General features: G+C 42.2%; 1 protein-coding gene across 2 annotated transcripts; it reads right to left on the bottom strand.

Moving 5' to 3' along the window:
* Positions 1 to 12828, bottom strand: LOC124290220 (DNA damage-inducible protein 1-like). Of its 2 annotated transcripts, none has more exons than XM_046726934.1 (7): positions 12416 to 12828; positions 11814 to 11948; positions 10512 to 10652; positions 8095 to 8177; positions 7208 to 7296; positions 6092 to 6141; positions 1 to 225 (listed from the first exon to the last, which is right to left on the bottom strand). In XM_046726934.1, the coding sequence occupies exons 2-7, from the start codon at positions 11940 to 11942 to the stop codon at positions 97 to 99; spliced, it is 621 nt and encodes a 206-aa protein (XP_046582890.1). In that variant the 5' UTR covers positions 11943 to 11948; positions 12416 to 12828; the 3' UTR covers positions 1 to 96. The 2 variants fall into 2 exon arrangements, with proteins under 2 accessions (XP_046582890.1, XP_046582889.1); XM_046726933.1 differs by having other exon boundaries at positions 12381 to 12827.
* Positions 12829 to 18745: the final 5917 nt, after the last annotated feature.

Genomic DNA, 18745 nt, shown 5'->3' with positions numbered 1-18745 from the left:
AACAATAAACAACAATTTATTAAGGCTTTAACATATAAACAGCAAGCACCGACACCAGTTCACAATTGCATAACTTTTGTGTGGAAACAGAACACGTCAAAACGATGCCGCCACGTTTCGGTGCACTCTAAACTTCAGTGGTATTTCCGTTTCCGGTAGAAACGGAAGCTTGACGTCATCGTCCCGTCCCATGATCAGTACGCTGTCCCTGAAGTTCATCTCGCACTGAAACATAATTTCGCAAAATGTACAAATAAATATAAAATAATTTTCATCAATGATGATGTTTTCATAACACGCCTACTATTTTGGCTAAAAGCTAAACATACTTACTTACAAACACCTTTAACTTTACAGCTTAGCATAGATTTTTAACCAACAGTAAACTGCTACATGTTAATTGAGGAATATTGAAGATGAAGCTCATGTTATATACAACTGTAAGATGAGAGTCTTCGGCAACGACTTATTCCAAAGACATCAAGTGGACACTACGTCTCCATTCAAAGTCTCTGTACATCCGTAGATATTAATATCATTAACAACTTTGTGAAATATTTGAAATATGTTTATTCTGAGAAACATTGTTAGCAAACAAGTTTCTTCGATCCATACTGTGTACACATCTGGTAACTCAACAACTATAATATGTACTATTTTGTACTGTAGGTCGAATGGCCTCATTTGCAAATAAATGTAAGTGATTTTACGCCGCGCGGTCTCTAAAACAATCTAGTACAGTAATGTGAGCCACAAGGTGTGCCGTGGAATCACTCGCAATGAACCAAATCGCCTCTTGAAGGCAGAAACACTGTGCAAACGCTCTGGGGCAGGCAAACCAGTCAAAAAGAAGCTGCTGCGCTTCCTCTACCCTGAATCCCACGGGGTTTGTGGAGTTGGGCAACCTGACCAGCAGAAACCGTTGGTTTTTGGTTTGATTTGGGTTTGCTGTTTTCGTTTTTCTTCTTCCACTCAAATCAAAGTTTACCAATTTTATCAAACATTGAAGGCAGATTTGTCAATGCCAGATCGACATAAGGGAGGTAACTCTGATTATGGAAGTACCACAGCTCCACAAACAGATGCGCAGGGTGAAAATGCCATGAACCGACCCGTAAAATCACTCACAGAATCAAATTAGTATAAACGCGCGATTCACACGCGCAATCCTCAACAGTTTCAACTAGCTTATATTTTCGCTGTTAACAATGTCATTACAGTAAGAGGGGCGGTGGGGTAGCCTAGTGGTTAAAGTGTTGGCTCGTCACGCCGAAGACCCGGGTTCGAATCCCCATAATGGGTACAATGTGTGAAGCCCATTTCTGGTGTCCCCCGCCGTGTTGTTGCTGGAATATTGCTAAAAGCGGCGTAAAACCAAACTCAGTCAGTCAGTCAGTCATTACAGTAAGCTTCGTTTGCAATGAACATGCTTATAACGAATTGGTTTTTTTCGGCCATCTTCTGACTATTTATCTCAAGAACTTGTATGACAGAACGAACGGATATCACTTTGAGGTGCCAAGTATCCCTTTAGTCCCTCATTCCCGGAAACACCATTTTTCTGAGTCAACACATAGTATCTCAAAATTTAAAAGTAACCCTTCTATATGGGTCAGTGAGTGAGTGAGTGAGTGTGTTTAGTTTTACGCCGCATTCCAGCTATATGGCGGCGGTCTGTAAATAATCGGATCTGGACCAAACAATCCAGTGATCAACAGCATGAACATCAGTCTACGCAATTAGGATACGATGACGTGTGTCAACCCAGTCAGCGAGCCTGACCACCCGATCCCGTTAGTCGCCTCTTACGACAAGCATGGGTTGCTGAAGATCAATTCTAACGCGGGTCTTTACGGGTCCCCTTCTATACGGATGTGTAGCATCACTTATAATAGAGAAAGTGTCTGTGTCTTGGAAATAATTGCTTAGAATATTTCACATTCAGGTTCAGACCGACCTTTTCTAGTGTCGCACTTCGATCGGCGTTTTAAACGCGTATTATATGCCAATCTATGGTTATGCCAGGGTCGATTATAGAAATTAAATATGGCTTCATAATAATTATACAACACATTAAATAAAGTCCTTATAATATACCTCACTTGGTGCAACATCTACTGCCAGGCAACCGAAAGCATAGACTTGATGACTGGATCTGACTAATGTGAACAGGTTTCGAGGCAATGCAAACTTGTTCTAAAACATAACTTTGATACACGTATTCATGAAAGACAGTATACTTTGTGTTTGTTTCATCTGAGATTCCCGTGAAGATCCGAGTTAGAATTGATCTTCAGTAACCCATGCTTGTCGTAAGAGGAGAATCGGGCGGTCATGCTCGCTGACTTGGTTGACACATGTCATCGTATCCTAATTGCGTAGATGGATGCTCATGCTGTTGATCACTGGATTGTCTGGTCCGGACTCGATTATTTACAGATTGCCGCCATATAGTTGGAATATTGCTGAGTGCGGTGTAAGACTAAACTCACTCACTCACAAATGTTTCATCTGAGATGTACACGCACCTAAAACAAAGCACAACGGCCCCAGAATTATTGTTTTGCATTCAAATGAAGACAAAGTTTAGTTCCAGTGGTGATGTCAGTAGTTCAGTAGTGGTGATGTCTGTACTTAGAAAAGTGGTGATGTCAGTAGTTCAGTAGTGTTGATGTCTGTACTTAGAAAGTGGTGATGTCAGTAGTTCAGTAGTGGTGATATCTGTACTTAGAAAGTGGTGATGTCAGTACTAAGGAAGTGGTGATGTCAGTAGTTCAGTAGTGGTGATGTCAGTAGTTCAGTAGTGGTGATGTCTGTACTTAGAAAGTGGTGATGTCAGTAGTTCAGTAGTGGTGATATCTGTACTTAGAAAGTGGTGATGTCAGTACTAAGGAAGTGGTGATGTCAGTAGTTCAGTAGTGGTGATGTCTGTACTTAGAAAGTGGTGATGTCAGTAGTTCAGTAGTGGTGATGTCAGTAGTTCAGTAGTGGTGATGTCAGTAGTTCAGTAGTGGTGATGTCAGTAGTTCAAAAGTAAGAGGAGAATCGGGCGGTCATGCTCGCTGACTTGGTTGACACATGTCATCGTATCCTAATTGCGTAGATGGATGCTCATGCTGTTGATCACTGGATTGTCTGGTCCGGACTCGATTATTTACAGATTGCCGCCATATAGTTGGAATATTGCTGAGTGCGGTGTAAGACTAAACTCACTCACTCACAAAGGTTTCATCTGAGATATACACGCACCTAAAACAAAGCACAACGGCCCCAGAATTATTGTTTTGCATTCAAATGAAGACAAAGTTTAGTTCCTGCAAGACATGACAAAATGACAGATAACGAAAATACTGCTCCATTTCCACGTTAATATTAGATTCTATCGAAATAATTACACGGCTACCAGTTTGACATTTCAATCTGAAATAGCCACTTTCCGCGTTACAACATCATATCCACAGATTACAATGGAACCGCTGTCTTTACACCAGCTGTAGCTGGCAATTATTGAATTACACGGAGTTTTTAGCGTCGGCAACACATTTCAGTTTGCAATAATTCCATTTTAAACAGCACATATGTCACGATACCGTATTTATGTCTGTATACTTGTGACTAAAGACAGAAAGATGCGTTTAATGTTGTATCGAGAACCGTGGCATTGATTAATCCACTCGCTTTTCGCTGAAGATTGACGCTGTACTTAGAGTCCAGGTATTTGTTGTTCACTCTGCAGTCAGCCATGTGCCAACTATATTGGGCTGTAAGTAATCAATATTGTAAACAAGCCAAACAGTGGTAGCGTAAAGACTGGCGGGCACGGTGACATACTGTGCGCCAAATCACCATGACTCAGTAGTTTAGTTGTAGTAATGTAAACAATTAAGTAGTTGTGATGTCGGAAGTAAAGTAGTGGTTATGTCAGTAGTTCAGTAGTGGTGATGTCAGTAGTTTAGTAGTGGTGGTGTCAGTAGTACTTAGGAAGTGGTGATGTCAGAAGTTAAGTAGTGGTGATGTCAGTAGTTTAGTAGTGGTGATGTCAGTAGTTCAGTAGTGGTGATGTCAGTAGTTCAGTAGTGGTGATGTCTGTACTTAGAAAGTGGTGATGTCAGTAGTTCAGTAGTGGTGATATCTGTACTTAGAAAGTGGTGATGTCAGTACTAAGGAAGTGGTGATGTCAGTAGTTCAGTAGCGGTGATGTCAGCAGTTCAGTAGTGGTGATGTCTGTACTTAGAAAGTGGTGATGTCAGTAGTTCAGTAGTGGTGATGTCAGTACTTAGAAAGTGGTGATGTCAGTAGTTCAGTAGTGGTGATGTCAGTAGTTCAGTAGTGGTGATGTCTGTACTTAGAAAGTGGTGATGTCAGTAGTTCAGTAGTGGTGATGTCTGTACTTAGAAAGTGGTGATGTCAGTAGTTCAGTAGTGGTGATGTCAGTAGTTCAGTAGTGGTGATGTCAGTAGTTCAGTAGTGGTGATGTCAGTAGTTCAAAAGTGGTGACATCAGTATTTCAGTCGTGGTGATGTCAGTAGTTCAGTTGTGGTGATGTCAGTAGTTCAGTAGTGGTGATGTCAGGTGGTGATGTCAGTAGTTCAGTAGTGGTGATGTCAGTACTTAGAAAGTGGTGATGTTTGTACTTAGAAAGTGGTGATGTCAGTAGTTCAGTAGTGTTGATGTCTGTACTTAGAAAGTGGTGATGTCAGTAGTTCAGTAGTGGTGATGTCAGTAGTTCAGTAGTGGTGATGTCTGTACTTAGAAAGTGGTGATGTCAGTACTAAGGAAGTGGTGATGTCAGTAGTTCAGTAGTGGTGATGTCAGTAGTTCAGTAGTGGTGATGTCAGTAGTTCAGTAGTGGTGATGTCAGTAGTTCAGTAGTGGTGATGTCAGTACTTAGAAAGTGGTGATGTCAGTAGTTCAGTAGTGGTGATGTCAGTAGTTCAGTAGTGGTGATGTCAGTACCCCGCAGAAAGTGGTGATGTCAGTAGTTCAGTAGTGGTGATGTCCAGGGCAGTGCTAGTTCAGTAGGCGTGATGTGTAGATGCTCAGTAGTGGTGATGTCAGTACTTAGAAAGTGGTGATGTCAGTAGTTCAGTGGTGGTGATGTCAGTAGTTCAGTAGTGGTGATGTCTGTGATGTCAGAAAGTGGTGATGTCAGTAGTTCAGTAGTGGTGAAGTGTGGTGATGTCAGTACTTAGAAAGTGGTGATGTCTGTACTTAGAAAGTGTTGATGTCAGTAGTTCAGTAGTGGTGATGTCAGTAGTTCAGTAGTGGTGATGTCAGGTGGTGATGTCAGTAGTTCAGTAGTGGTGATGTCAGTACGTAGAAAGTGGTGATGTTTGTACTTAGAAAGTGGTGATGTCAGTAGTTCAGTAGTGTTGATGTCTGTACTTAGAAAGTGGTGATGTCAGTAGTTCAGTAGTGGTGATGTCAGTAGTTCAGTAGTGGTGATGTCTGTACTTAGAAAGTGGTGATGTCAGTACTAAGGAAGTGGTGATGTCAGTAGTTCAGTAGTGGTGATGTCAGTAGTTCAGTAGTGGTGATGTCAGTAGTTTAGTAGTGGTGATGTCAGTACTTAGAAAGTGGTGATGTCAGTAGTTCAGTAGTGGTGATGTCAGTAGTTCAGTAGTGGTGATGTCTGTACTTAGAAAGTGGTGATGTCAGTAGTTCAGTAGTGGTGATGTCAGTACTTAGAAAGTGGTGATGTCAGTAGTTCAGTAGTGGTGATGTCAGTAGTTCAGTAGTGGTGATGTCTGTACTTAGAAAGTGGTGATGTCAGTAGTTCAGTAGTGGTGATGTCAGTACTTAGAAAGTGGTGATATCAGTAGTTCAGTAGTGGTGATGTCAGTAGTTCAGTAGTGGTGATGTCTGTACTTAGAAAGTGGTGATGTCAGTACTAAGGAAGTGGTGATGTCAGTAGTTCAGTAGTGGTGATGTCAGTAGTTCAGTAGTGGTGATGTCAGTAGTTCAGTGGTGGTGATGTCAGTAGTTCAGTAGTGGTGATGTCAGTAGTTCAGTAGTGGTGATGTCAGTAGTTCAGTAGTGGAGATGTTTAATTGTAGGTACACCTGTTAAACACGTCAAACAAGTCACTTACCTTGAACTGTGAGAGAAAGTCGATGCCCAGCACGATATCCGGTATTTCATCTGAAAGGCAAGATGTTCTCGGGTGATTGAGTGAATAAAGGTCTGTGCCGCTTTCAGCTCTATATATATTACGGACACCATAGATGGGTTTCATACATTGTACCCATGTCTGTAATTTGAGCGGGTCTTCGGCGTGATCTGCTTTTAACCACTAGGCTACCCCGATATACATTTAGAGAAACTGTTTAATTTACTATTAGTGATTGGTTGAGCCTGGTTTCACATCACAGGAATTTTGAGGAAAGCTTTTGATGCAGGTTTGTAGACGTTAACCACTTTGTTGAAACCCACGAGCATTGATGTAGTATTAATAAAACTAGCAACCATCATCAGGGCGAATTTACCATCATGGGTTCCTATCACGTCAAAGGGACGCAACTCTGCATGATACAAAGGAATTGTGATAGGTGCTTATAGGCCTTTTCGGGAGCTTACCTAACTAGGAATTGTGGCGCCTTAGACGACAGGGCCACTAGTACCCTTTGGAACTATAACGGTATACCTCATCCACGCACTTACCCTACCCTCTAGTATTCCCGACCCTCCATGCCACTGGCACCCTTGGGGCTGGTTATGGAGCCCCGGTATCCAAATACCAGCGATTAATGAGGACGTGGTGGTTAGGGTGTGTGTCATTGTTTCAAGAAGAAAGGTTTATTGTTTCTGGTGACAGTGGGGTGGGCTAGTGGTTACAGCGTTCACTTGCCACAAAAGCCACAGGTTCGAATCCACACATGAGTACAATGTTTCAAATCCATTTTGATGTCCCCACGTGGTATTGCTCGATCGCCAAAAAATGGCATCAAACCTAATATCAATGGTAACAGTGACAATCATTTGTTTTTCTTTGTCATGCTGAAATAGGAATATCGCTGACATGCCTGTCAAGCATCACCTCACTCACCAGAGGTGACAGGCTTAGGGGTGCAGGAGGGGTTGTATTCGGTTGTGTTTGGTCAAGCCGTTTTCCATATGTTGCAAGGGACAAATCGCATTCGATAAGTTGGACCAGGTGAACGAATCGTACGTGGATGCAAAGAGCACGTGTCAATACGTAAGTACGTACCTTGCACCTCCAAGTTGATCGCCAGTTGTTTGGTTCCGAGTGTCAGGACAGATCGAAGTATTTGCCGACGGCTTTCGGAACTCGTGCTTCTGTAACACATTCCATGATGACGATCAACGATGTCAAGTCTTACCACTCTTGATACAATCAACAATGCGTCAAGTTGCTTGAAACACTCTTCACGCCACTCCATCCCCTCTACACCCACGCCACACACCTCACGTCCACCTTCATACCACACACACACGCACGCACACACTACACCACACGCCCACCACACACCCGCCCCCACCCCCATCACACACACCACATGTCCAAGTCCACCCCACCCCATCACACACACCACGCCCACTTCCACCTTTCACTCACACACACACACACACACACACAGCCACACACACAACACACACACACACCCCAACAAACACACACATCACACGCCCCACCCCAACACACACACACACCACACGCCCACCCCCACCCCAACACACACACCACACGCCTACCACACACACACGCGCACGCACGCACGCACGCACACACGCCCACCACGCCCAACACCCCAATCCCATTTCTCTCGACACAAACATACACATTTCTCCCACTTGTTGATGTGTCAGATGACTGACCAAGGATCGCATGGTAAATCTTTTGTAAATATAACAACAGTTTTTGTTGATAATACAAATATGATCTGGTATTGAAGCATGATTACCTTTGATCATAGTCCCGTCTGGTTCCTCACGCGTAAAACGATCAAAGGGAGACAACTCATCAAAACAAATTTCGCGATCGGCTTGTCTATTCTAATTCTAATTCACCCAGATCGTGCATAATTCATACTGGTCCTCTATTCCCTTTGGTCCTCTGTATGGGATGTGACTTACCTCGTCTTGCTATACATCTCTCTACTGATGAGGGACTGTTTGGACGATGTACTGATAAGTGCTTTCACTTCGATGTCGGAAACCTGCAAATTTAAAGAAACAACATGATTTTTCTTTTTGTTACTCAGAATATTTTCACAGAATATTTTAAGAAGGTTACGTTATATTTTCCATTATGTATTTATACTTGCTTGATGTGATAATGTACAGAATTAGAGAGTATATTATGTGACCTGTATTAGTAAAACATTACTGAAGAAATGTAGTCTGACATGCAGCACTAGTATTATTTCAAGGTGTTTAATTATTACTGGTGTCAGAAATATTGTAACGTTGTTGTGAAAATGGGTATTCTTGGGGGTAAACTGCATTTATATCTGATTCCTGGATTTTATAATATCACAGCCTACTAAATGGTAAGGTGCTACTGCGGGGTCTTATTACGAAACCTACTAAAAGCTGTTAAGTACATCATCTTCAAGGGTTATCTCCCATGTGTTAGACATACAGTTGTTATAGTCCGTCTTTTCTCTGTGTTTCAATCTCAAGATCATAAAAACAGGACAGCTCTTAGCCTGATCAAAGAGAGGGGGGTTTGTAGGGTGCGCACCCCGCCCCCTTTGTGCTGAAAGTTTGTTAAATGAAACTCGTGTGAAAATGAAGTGTGCACCCCTCCTTTTCTCAATAGTGTGCACCACCCACCCCCGTCCCCCCTTTCTCAAAAAGCTGTATCCGCACCTGCAGCTAGATCTTTCTTCATCTGTATTTATTAAAAAGAAGCAAATTATCTTTTTCGAAGCAAAGCGACACGATCTACTTCACAATTTCATTCAAAAACTATGTCCAAGTGATCTCAATTTTTCTATTTCATAAAAAAGGTTTGGTAGTGAAAACTTTCTTCAATTTTCATATTTTATTTGATCCGCTACCTCATGCTGGAGATGAGGAACATACAATGAAGTGGATGGCCACTGCAAGTGGATAAGTGAGTTAGGTGCGACGGGGTCACAGTTCTAATTGGATTAGTTCTAATTCAGACCTAAGAAGCTTCAGTACACAACAAAGTTTTATCTTTTTATATGTATGTATTTGGGGTTCTGGATTTTTTTTCTCCTCGGTACCTTCTGGTTGAATTTAATATTACCACGATATATGCGTTTGTAGCGTGTTCACAAAGCTTTAACCCGTGAAGGACCGGGTTAGAATGAACCTTCAGTAACCCATGCTTGTCGTAAGAGGCGACTAACAGGATCGGGTGGTCAGGCTCGCTGCCTTGGTTGACACATGTCATCGTATCCCAATTGCGCAGATCGATGCTCATGCTGTTGATCACTGGATTGTCTGGTCCAGACTCGATTATTTACAGACCGCCGCCATATAGTTGGAATGTTGCTGAGTGCGGCGTAAAACCGAACTCACTCACTCACTCATAAAGCTTTCTTATTGTGTGTTCCATCTATATACAACTGATCAGCAAGTCATGAACTGTTTCCTTCCCCAATAGTCACACAATAAATATAGTTTGATGAGCATCTTGTAGGCAGGCATGAAATGATGCCACACGTTCATGGGATCGTCGTGGCTGGGTTCCGGACAGTTAATTGTTTAATGTCGCAAGGATGCAGCGCACAGACCCGTCAAGCTAGTTATGCTTTAAGCGTCAAGACAGTCAGACCAGCAACCACTGGCGATGTGTGATCGAATTCTTACTGGCTGACATTATTGAGAAACTGGCCATCTTCGGGACAAAACTCAGCATAATTGGAAATTGATTGTTGCGTTATTTGTTAGTTCTTTGTTGTTCAACGTCGCATCGACCCGTGAAGATCCGGGGTATAATAGGTCTTCAGCAACCCATTCTTGCCACAAAAGGCGACTATGCTTGTTGTAAAAGGCGACTAACAGGATCGGGTGGTCAGGCTCGCTGACTTGGTTGACACATGTCATCGGTTCCCAATTGCGCAGATCGATGCTCATGCTGTTGATCACTGGATTGTCTTGTCCAGACTCGATTATTTACAGACCGCCGCCATATAGCTGGAATATTGCTGAGTGCGGTGTAAAACTAAACTCACCCACTCACTCACTCAACGTCGCATCCAGTAATACTCCAGCTATGTGACAGTTCTCTGTATATAATCGAGTCCAGGCTAGGCAGTTCAGCAACTGACATCATGAACATCGATCATCGCAACTGGGATACAATGACATGTGTCAGCCAAGTCAATGATCCTCTTTGTCGCCACGTACGGCAAGCATGGGTTGCTGAAGGCCAGTTCTAACTAAGGAAACATTTGGGCATCAGCTCTGCATTAATCAGGAGGTGTTGTGCTTTAAGTGACTGTTTAAAAACTGACTGTTTAAAACGAAACCTCATCCATTCGTCCGCGAAGGTTTCGGAATAACCAAGGTTTTACCTTACAGCTGACAAACGGAAGTGGACATTTGTTTTCGTTGGAGCCATAAACGTCATCGAAGTCCGATTCGCCGCTAAGACGTCGCCGTGTGGCACGTGACTTGGGGGGTTCCAGCAAAAGCACAGTCGCATCCTGTTGATCCTAATAAAAATACAATAATAATAATCATATTTTTTGTCACAAAAGTTACAGCAGAGTAAGTGAGACAGTGTGCTGTTACATCGCTTCAGCAATATTCCAGCCATGTTGCGGCTGAGGATATTGTTCTCATGTCAGGAATAAGACCCCAGCCTTCTCTGACAAATGAACGCTTTAAACTTTAACCTATACAACGGTTACTGTAGAGATGATGTGTATCATTAGATAGAATCTGATTTGTAAAATTCACCACATGCCTCCACAGTATCCCAATAAGTGTAAAATCACAGTACAGTAAGTCCAACTTTTGTGTTAAGTCGGGTCCAGGTCACCGCAAAACATCAACACCGGGCAAAATCAACGTAGTCCAAAAGCATTTCTTGCATGCATTTGCCACAATGCCTTAGTTTCGGAAGTGACGTCATGTCCTGCATCGGGTTCATGACACACGATTGGACGGCTATTTTCAATGTCATGCTCTTTATGAATGCAATTTAGGGTCTAAGGTTTTAATCGTAAATGAATGGCGAACATGCAGTGGCTACTGTTAAATACTGTACTGATAATCGACTTTGTTCAATATTATGATGAAATGCAATGGATAATCGAAAATAAGTAGTATTGTGATACAGTGCACTGGATAATCGAGGCTGTCCAGTACTATGATGAAGTGCAATGGATAATCGAAAATGAGTAGTATTCGATACAGTGCACTGGATAATCGAGACTGTGCAGTATCATGCTATACTGAACCGTATAAGCGAGGATGAGAAGTATTATGAAATAATGAACTGAGAAATCGAGGGTGAGTTAGTATTAATTCGACACATGTCTAAAATTCATACTTTGCTCAAGTGAGCTATAATTAAAATTTTTAATTGTTTCCTACATGTTACAAAAATAACGAGTTGCAGCTTCTGACCTCATACATCAAGCCTCAAATTACAACGACGTCAATCCAGCTCGTTGTCTCCATATATGACCATTTCATATTTTGATCAAATGTCAGGAGAGTGAGAGAACATATACTGTGAAAACAAGCCATAATTTCCAGCTAAAGTTATCATTGTAATGCATGTGTGCGTGCGTGCATGCGTTAATAGTGCTTTGAACGATATAAAAACGTTTCAGCATCGATGAAAACATACTGAAATTGAAACTTACGTTTGTTTCCGCCGATTCTTCAGCTGATGTTGATTTTTTGTTCTTGAAAAGAGTTGTGTCCCCTGAACGTCCGGTTTTCGGTCGCCTCTGCTGTCGCAAAGCAGCCAATTTCACAATGTCATCAGTCATTTGAGGCTATGAAATAGTTGCAGGTATGTCATTAAAAAAATATCAAGAAAACATACATTATATGTTAATATCTACGTTTATCTACATGTTGTAATTGGTATTCATAAATTCCAGTACCATATCATCGTAATGAATTAATCGACTATACTGTATCACATTTCTGAAGGAGCGATTGTGTACTCATTTGTAGAAATGCAGCGTCATCAAAATAGAGTGTCAGGTCATGTTTCGTGAAAGATGAAGCAATTAACTCAAATCTACAAATCATGAACGCATGTATCGAATTACGATGACGATCGTACAACCAGTGCTCGTCAACATACTCCTTTCGTTACAATCTATAGAACGAAATTGCACCCGACACAAAATCAATTCACATTGCACATATCCTTCATAACAAGTATCGAACATTCAGTAAAACGCAGAAAGAAGCCATACCTGGTTTAAGCTCTTAGACGTTTCACGTTCCTCACCTGTCTATTAATAAAACAAAGCCCTTGATTGGCTAATGTGGTCAGATAATGTAACAACCGAAGATGTATTGCATTTGTTACACTGTTTCCAGCTCGAGGCCTGAGTGGAAATCAATAAGCTGGAGCACGGGTATGTCAGTTTTATCCGACCTGATTAGCCGTCGTGGAGTACCTGTCTCTTAAATGGCAGGGCGACTCCGAGCAAATTCCTGCGGACGTCAGAGAAGACACCTGCCACTGACAGTCAAACGCGCGGACGTCGGAGAACACAGACTACTGTGAACAACATTTCTTTTTATGTTTGGATACTGACGGTTCTCAAGGCAACCCTTTCCGTGTGAAATTACGCCTATCTATAATTAACAAATATTGCGGCAGTTTGTTTCTACCAATTCTCCATGTCAAGAACCAACACCATCACCTGAATATGTTTAAATAACGGGATCTCCATTACCACCGATGTCTATATTGATTTGACATAATGTCAAAGGTTTTGAGCGAACGTGTTTAGAAGTTTCTATGGCAACGTGTTATCGACTTGGCAATGCGGACGTAATCAAATCCTGTTCATTAAGCGTCTATTACTAATTCATACTAGTTGGTTACGGTGTGCTATCGGCGGCTGTTTAGACAGATACTTCCAAGGCTACCAGCTGTCTGCCCCTCTGTTATAAGCCTCCTCTGTTGTAAGAGGCACTGACTTTGAAAAACATCAAACAAATATCTTTACACGAAACCGATCTTTTTTATAGATACATGACCAGGATAATATTGATCTGTATTTGTTGCTCTCGTATGTATCTCGTGCGTTGTTTCAGGGGTAACCCATTAGTCTTGGGCGCTTTGTAGAGTTACCTCCCTTATGAGGTACTAATCGTAGGTTCGAATCCCGGTTCGTCCCGATTAGGTTTCTAGTTTTGTCAGCACCATATCCGTAGGTTTCACAAAAGTGGTAAACGTCTCGCACCTACGTCACGTCGAGCCACATAAAAATAGTCGATATATAACTGGAACACTGTTCTAAGCGGCGGTAAACTCACTCACATTTTTACTTTCTAATCATTACTGTCTGGTTTAGGTTAAAGAAACGCGAGACACGCCAGACATGGTGAAAACAGCGTACAATCGGTATGAAAATGTGTCCTAGGTTTTCGAGTGGCCTTTAACGTGACCACGGGCAGTTCTTCAGTTATATCATAGTGTCTTGATGTGGCTGGGAACCCGGTGAGATACAATGATTAGACGTTAGCCACGTTCGTACTGTACCCCAATATGGGTAGTCTGTACCACTGTACCGGATGCATATAGCATCAACCGCCGTCCTGTCGGCAACTTCCGGTCTACATTGCCACTCTTACAGGGGTTCCAGTAGATCCAATGTAATTGCCGGTTTCACCCAAAATTATACATTTTCAGAGACTCAGCGTTACGTGAGTCAACAATATGGGCCTAATCTGTTGGGAAAGAAGGTTTCTCTTTGACAATCTCCAGGAATGTCCAAAACCTACGCCCTCAATGATTGGAAGGTGGTTCCCTTGGATCTCCTGTCCCGACTTGACACTCTGTCTGAATGGGTATTGATCACCATCATCATCATCATCGTCGTCGTCGTCGTCGTCGTCATCATCACCATCATCATCATCATCCCTACATCAGTATGTTCGATGTTCAGGTGTACAGTAAAACAATGTTGGGTAGGATGTCTAAGCAATGGTAGATAGAGAATACTACACGAGGTCTCATTGCATACGAATTATACGAAACGAGCGTCCTTCCTTGCTTTCGCTCGGTCAGATAACATAGGAAGGTCACGAGTTCCGTATAATTCGTATGCAATGAGACCGAGTGTGGTATTTTATTTATTACCCACGTCTAACATGCATTAAATTGACAAAATAGCGTATTTTATTTTTATTTTTATGGTTTCAATCCGAAACCGGTTTCATAAAGAGGTTGCGGAAGAGTTTTGTACTGTAGTACAATATTTGCATGACGTCACACTGTAATGACGTCACAGCCTGGGTAACCAACGTCACGATGTATGCCAGTTGTCATCGCCTCGTACAGCCTCCTACAGTAAACTACTCCGTAGCACCCAGTTTCTTGGTTTGCAGTTGCTTCATTCGGCTAAAACCACTGGTTAATGTTTTTCGACGGATATAATGTCTCAGTTCGACTCATGTCAACAGCGACACGGCAACGTTCGCAATGTTTACATTCCCACAATGCATTTAAGTTGTAGAATGAATGAATTCACGTGTTTGTTATGAATGAAAAAATAGTTACGTAAGAATGTGACCTACTTGAGAGGTAATCGGTTATCCAATCAAATCGTTAGAATCTCAGGTCAAGTCGTTACGACACAAGTCAACGCGATATGACGTACAGGATTAGTATGCAACTACCCATACGTTGACCACGTGGGTAATAAAAATCTATATTTCACATTGATGACTATTAGATATACCCAGCATCATGATACCCGCATGAAACATCATCCTTGTAATGGTACACCGGGGCGGTGGGGTAGCTTAGTGGTTAAAGCGTTCGCTCGTCACGCTGAAGACCCGGGATTGATTCCCAACATGGGTACAACGTGTGAAGCCCATTTCTGGTGTCGACGTCCCCGCCGTGATATTGCTGGAATATTGCTAAAAGTGGCGTAAAACTAAACTCACTCACTAATGGTACACCAGCCATACGGCAGATCTTTGTCTGAAACTCCATTTCCCCGTGTACAGGTGAATTCTGGCATCCACTTGCATGTGGTCTGCCTGTTAACACGGGCGGTGTGATTAGCATACTGGAAATTATTGAAGGCCTTCAGAGACTTGAGACAGACGCTGTTCTGGAGTTGTAGGGCTGCAGTGCAGATAACAAGATTATCGCCGGGCACCTCGTGCAAGTAATCAAATTAGAGACATGCTTTGAAAAAGTACCTCTTACGTATTAGTGCCAATCCATCAAAGGGCGTAACGTAACCGTCCAACACTATTTCGTCAATGTCGCCAGAACCATCAGAAACTGATCTCACCCATCGAACCCGGCCCTTCGGTGAGACGAGCGAGCGCTTTAACCACTAAGCTGCCCTATCGTCATTGATACGCTCTTTAAAGTCTGGAGTGAGTGAGTATGGTTTTACGCCGCTTTTAGCAATATTCCAGCAATATCACGGCGAGGGACACCAGGAATGGGCTTCACACATTGAATCCATGTGGGGAATCGAACCCAGGTCTTCGGCGTGACGAGCGAAAGCTTTAACCACAAGGCTACCTCACCGCCCCTACAGTCTGGCAGTTGGTTAATTTGTGGAACAGCGTTTACATGAATGTTGTTTTACACCGCAACACCATTGCACCTGTATCACGGCGACCTGTAAAAACTCCTCTGGTCCGGTATCACTGTACAGCAGTCCAAACAATAAGCCATTGTCTCCACCCGATCCCCTTATAATCAGCCCTTCCGACTTGTGATCTAAGCTGGTGACTTGTTCAGTTCTTGCCTAGGTCGCTGTTCACGATGTCAGTCACATGGGGGATGGGGGTGATTTGGGAGGCGGTGGGGTAGCCTTGTGGTTAAAGCGTTGGCTCGTCACGCCGAAGACCTGGGTTCGATTCCCCACATGGATTCAATGTGTGAAGCCCATTCCTGGTGTCCCTCGCCGTGATATTGCTGGAATATTGCTAAAAGCGGCTTTAAACCATACTCACTCACTCACTCACTCAGTCACTGGGTTGTCTGGCTCAGACACGATTGTTTAATTACCAACGTCATTTTGCTGGAGTATTGCTGAGTGCGGCGTTTAACAAAATAAATTCTCACATGTATTTCAGGCATCTATTCATAATAAGCAGGTCAGACGAACTTCATTTAGGCACTTTCCCATAAACAGACACAATGTTCTAACAGATTTCACAACCTACTACACAAGGAGATGTACGGCATGTCTGAGACACATAACTGGCAACTTTGAACAACAAACAAAACAAACAAATACATTTAATTTTGTTCTGTCCCATAGTTTGCTTGATGATTGACTCCGCACTCTATAATATTCCTCCATCATGACTATGGACTGTAAATAATACTGGGGTCTGAGCAGCGTCCCGCGTTGTTGTGGTATGACGCTCAAGTCGTAGGGCCTGATCACCCAATCCAAAGACGTACATGGATTGCATTGAATGCAAGGAACATATTCTTTCACGGAGGTACTTGTCATTGATTTTACTCCTGAACATATTCCAGTGAGAATTGGTATAAACTGACTAGATAATTATGATACATTTCAGCCATCTTGGTGCCATCTTTGATTTTCCAACACCAGATGGTGTTGCTGAGCTGGATCCACATCAGGACTGACTGAGTTTGGTTTTACGCCGCTTTTAGCAATATTCCAGCAATATCACGGCGGGTCCACATCAGGAAGTGATGGGAATGATTCAGTGCAAGAGTGACGTTTAGTGTTTTCAACTCTATGTGTACTCGTTTCTACCTAACCACCGCACCATCCATAGAAAGAGTGTGCTTACAGATTTGTTTGCTAAAAAGTAACACATGAATTGACAGGGCGAAACAACGGGGTTTATAGCATTACATCATTGCCAGAGCGTGTATCGTGTAAGTGCGTGTAAGAACACATAGGCTGGAATTCTTGAAACTCGAAGTCCTGGGTACCGTTAAAATATACTACTCAAGAGAAGTTGAGAGAACACCCGATTCTTTCACAGAATTTGGGTTAATTTGTCATGCCATTGCATATTATTACTATTGTTATAATTACAGAAAGCATCTGGGCCCCGTTTCACAAAGCTCTCGTAAGCCTAAGATCTCGTAACTTTTCTCGTAGTATTCGTACTTCCTATACTGTAACTTTGACTTACGATAGTCGTAGCGCTACGAAAGCTTTATGAAACGGGGCCCTAGTGGCCCTTACTTCTTGTGAGTGTTATACATCCCGCCATTTGTAGTTTTAGACAGGTACCGATATTTAGACCAGCATCTCGAGGGGGTTAATGCCGCGACATTTAACTTTATCGAGTAGACGTAGTTCAGTTACCAGATTTCACAGTTTCTATCCTCGAGTATAAAACATTCTCTCCCTTTTGAGAATTATTCGTCAGTTTCTTACAAACGTGAGTCTGCACATCATTGCACTTGTTTCTCAGGCATCGGAGCGTTGCTTTAGATCTTGTGCATCAGCCATTTTTATTGCAAACGCAATCATTTAAATTTCCCAAATAATAATTCCTTCCCTGCTATCCTTTAAAGAAGTGCCCAGTAGTGTGTCCAGCTGTGTCCAGCTGTGTTTTTTCAAGGACAGCAGGCAAAACCAAAACATTCATTTTGAAATATGAATTCTTACGACCCTCCTGACAACTGGGAAGAAACCACTGAGCGACGTGTAGATTCTTACACTGTTATCAAGCTAAAGGTTCTACGCAATAAATTAGAAGTAGTTTATAAAGCCATATGCTGTATGATTGGATCACTCTTTTTCAAGTATTTTCATAGTTCTCAAATATCTCAAACCTTACTAAATGGAAGGAGAAGGTCAAATCAAACAGCATTGGTGGCGCAAATACAAACACATCATTGATTTAGAGTAAGTGAGTTTATTTTTACGCCGCACTCATCATTATTCTAGCTATATAGCGGTGGTCATCGATTAAGCTGACTGACTGAGTGAATTTGGTTTTACGCCTCTTTTAGCAATATTCCAGCAACATCACGGCGGGGGACACCAGAAATGGGCTTCACACATTGTACCCATGTTGGGATTCGAACCCGGGTCTTCGGCGTGACGAGCCAACGCTTTAACCATTAGGCTACCCCACCGCCCCCATCGATTAAGAGAACGTTAACATGTTTACAACAGTATGCACATATATATGTATTTGTGATGTAGGAAGTTCATGAAGAAATTATATCAATTTTGAAAGAGTTCAATAAGTCTGACTTTAGATATTTATAATACGACTATTCCCTATTAATCAAACCATCAATTACTCTCGCTTTCATAGCATAAAATGAAAAAAGAGCCACTGGTAAAATTATCACTGAACATAAGTCTCTTTGATCTCTTTATTATGGTAAACTAGGATATGTGTCAGCCAAGATCAGGTTCATCCACAAAGGAAATAAAATCATGAACGTTGAAAAAAAAGATTGACGTTTTTCAACTGTTTGATCCCAAAGTTCACAAGTCAAAGAAAACAGGACCGACTGCCGGCACATTACTACGCAGAGTTAAAGCATAATTACTGGTTAGAAATAAACGACGCTATCCAATTTGAATAACAGCATGCGAACCCACAGTTAACAAAGAAAAAC

This window comes from Haliotis rubra, unplaced genomic scaffold (assembly GCF_003918875.1).
Source record: "Haliotis rubra isolate DU_JTF1 unplaced genomic scaffold, ASM391887v1 Scf46, whole genome shotgun sequence".
NCBI lineage: Eukaryota > Metazoa > Mollusca > Gastropoda > Lepetellida > Haliotidae > Haliotis > Haliotis rubra.
This window is presented reverse-complemented; position numbering and strand designations above follow the sequence as displayed.

Bases quoted from the DNA above. Each gene is read 5' to 3' on its own strand.
- LOC124290220 (XM_046726934.1), bottom strand. From the start codon at position 11,942: ATGACTGATGACATTGTGAAATTGGCTGCTTTGCGACAGCAGAGGCGA. The intron at 6,142-7,207 runs GTACGTACTTAC...CTTGCCTTTCAG, and splicing joins GATCAACTTGGAGGTGCAAG to ATGAAATACCGGATATCGTG. The intron at 226-6,091 runs GTAAGTGACTTG...ATTATGTTTCAG, and splicing joins ACTTTCTCTCACAGTTCAAG to TGCGAGATGAACTTCAGGGA.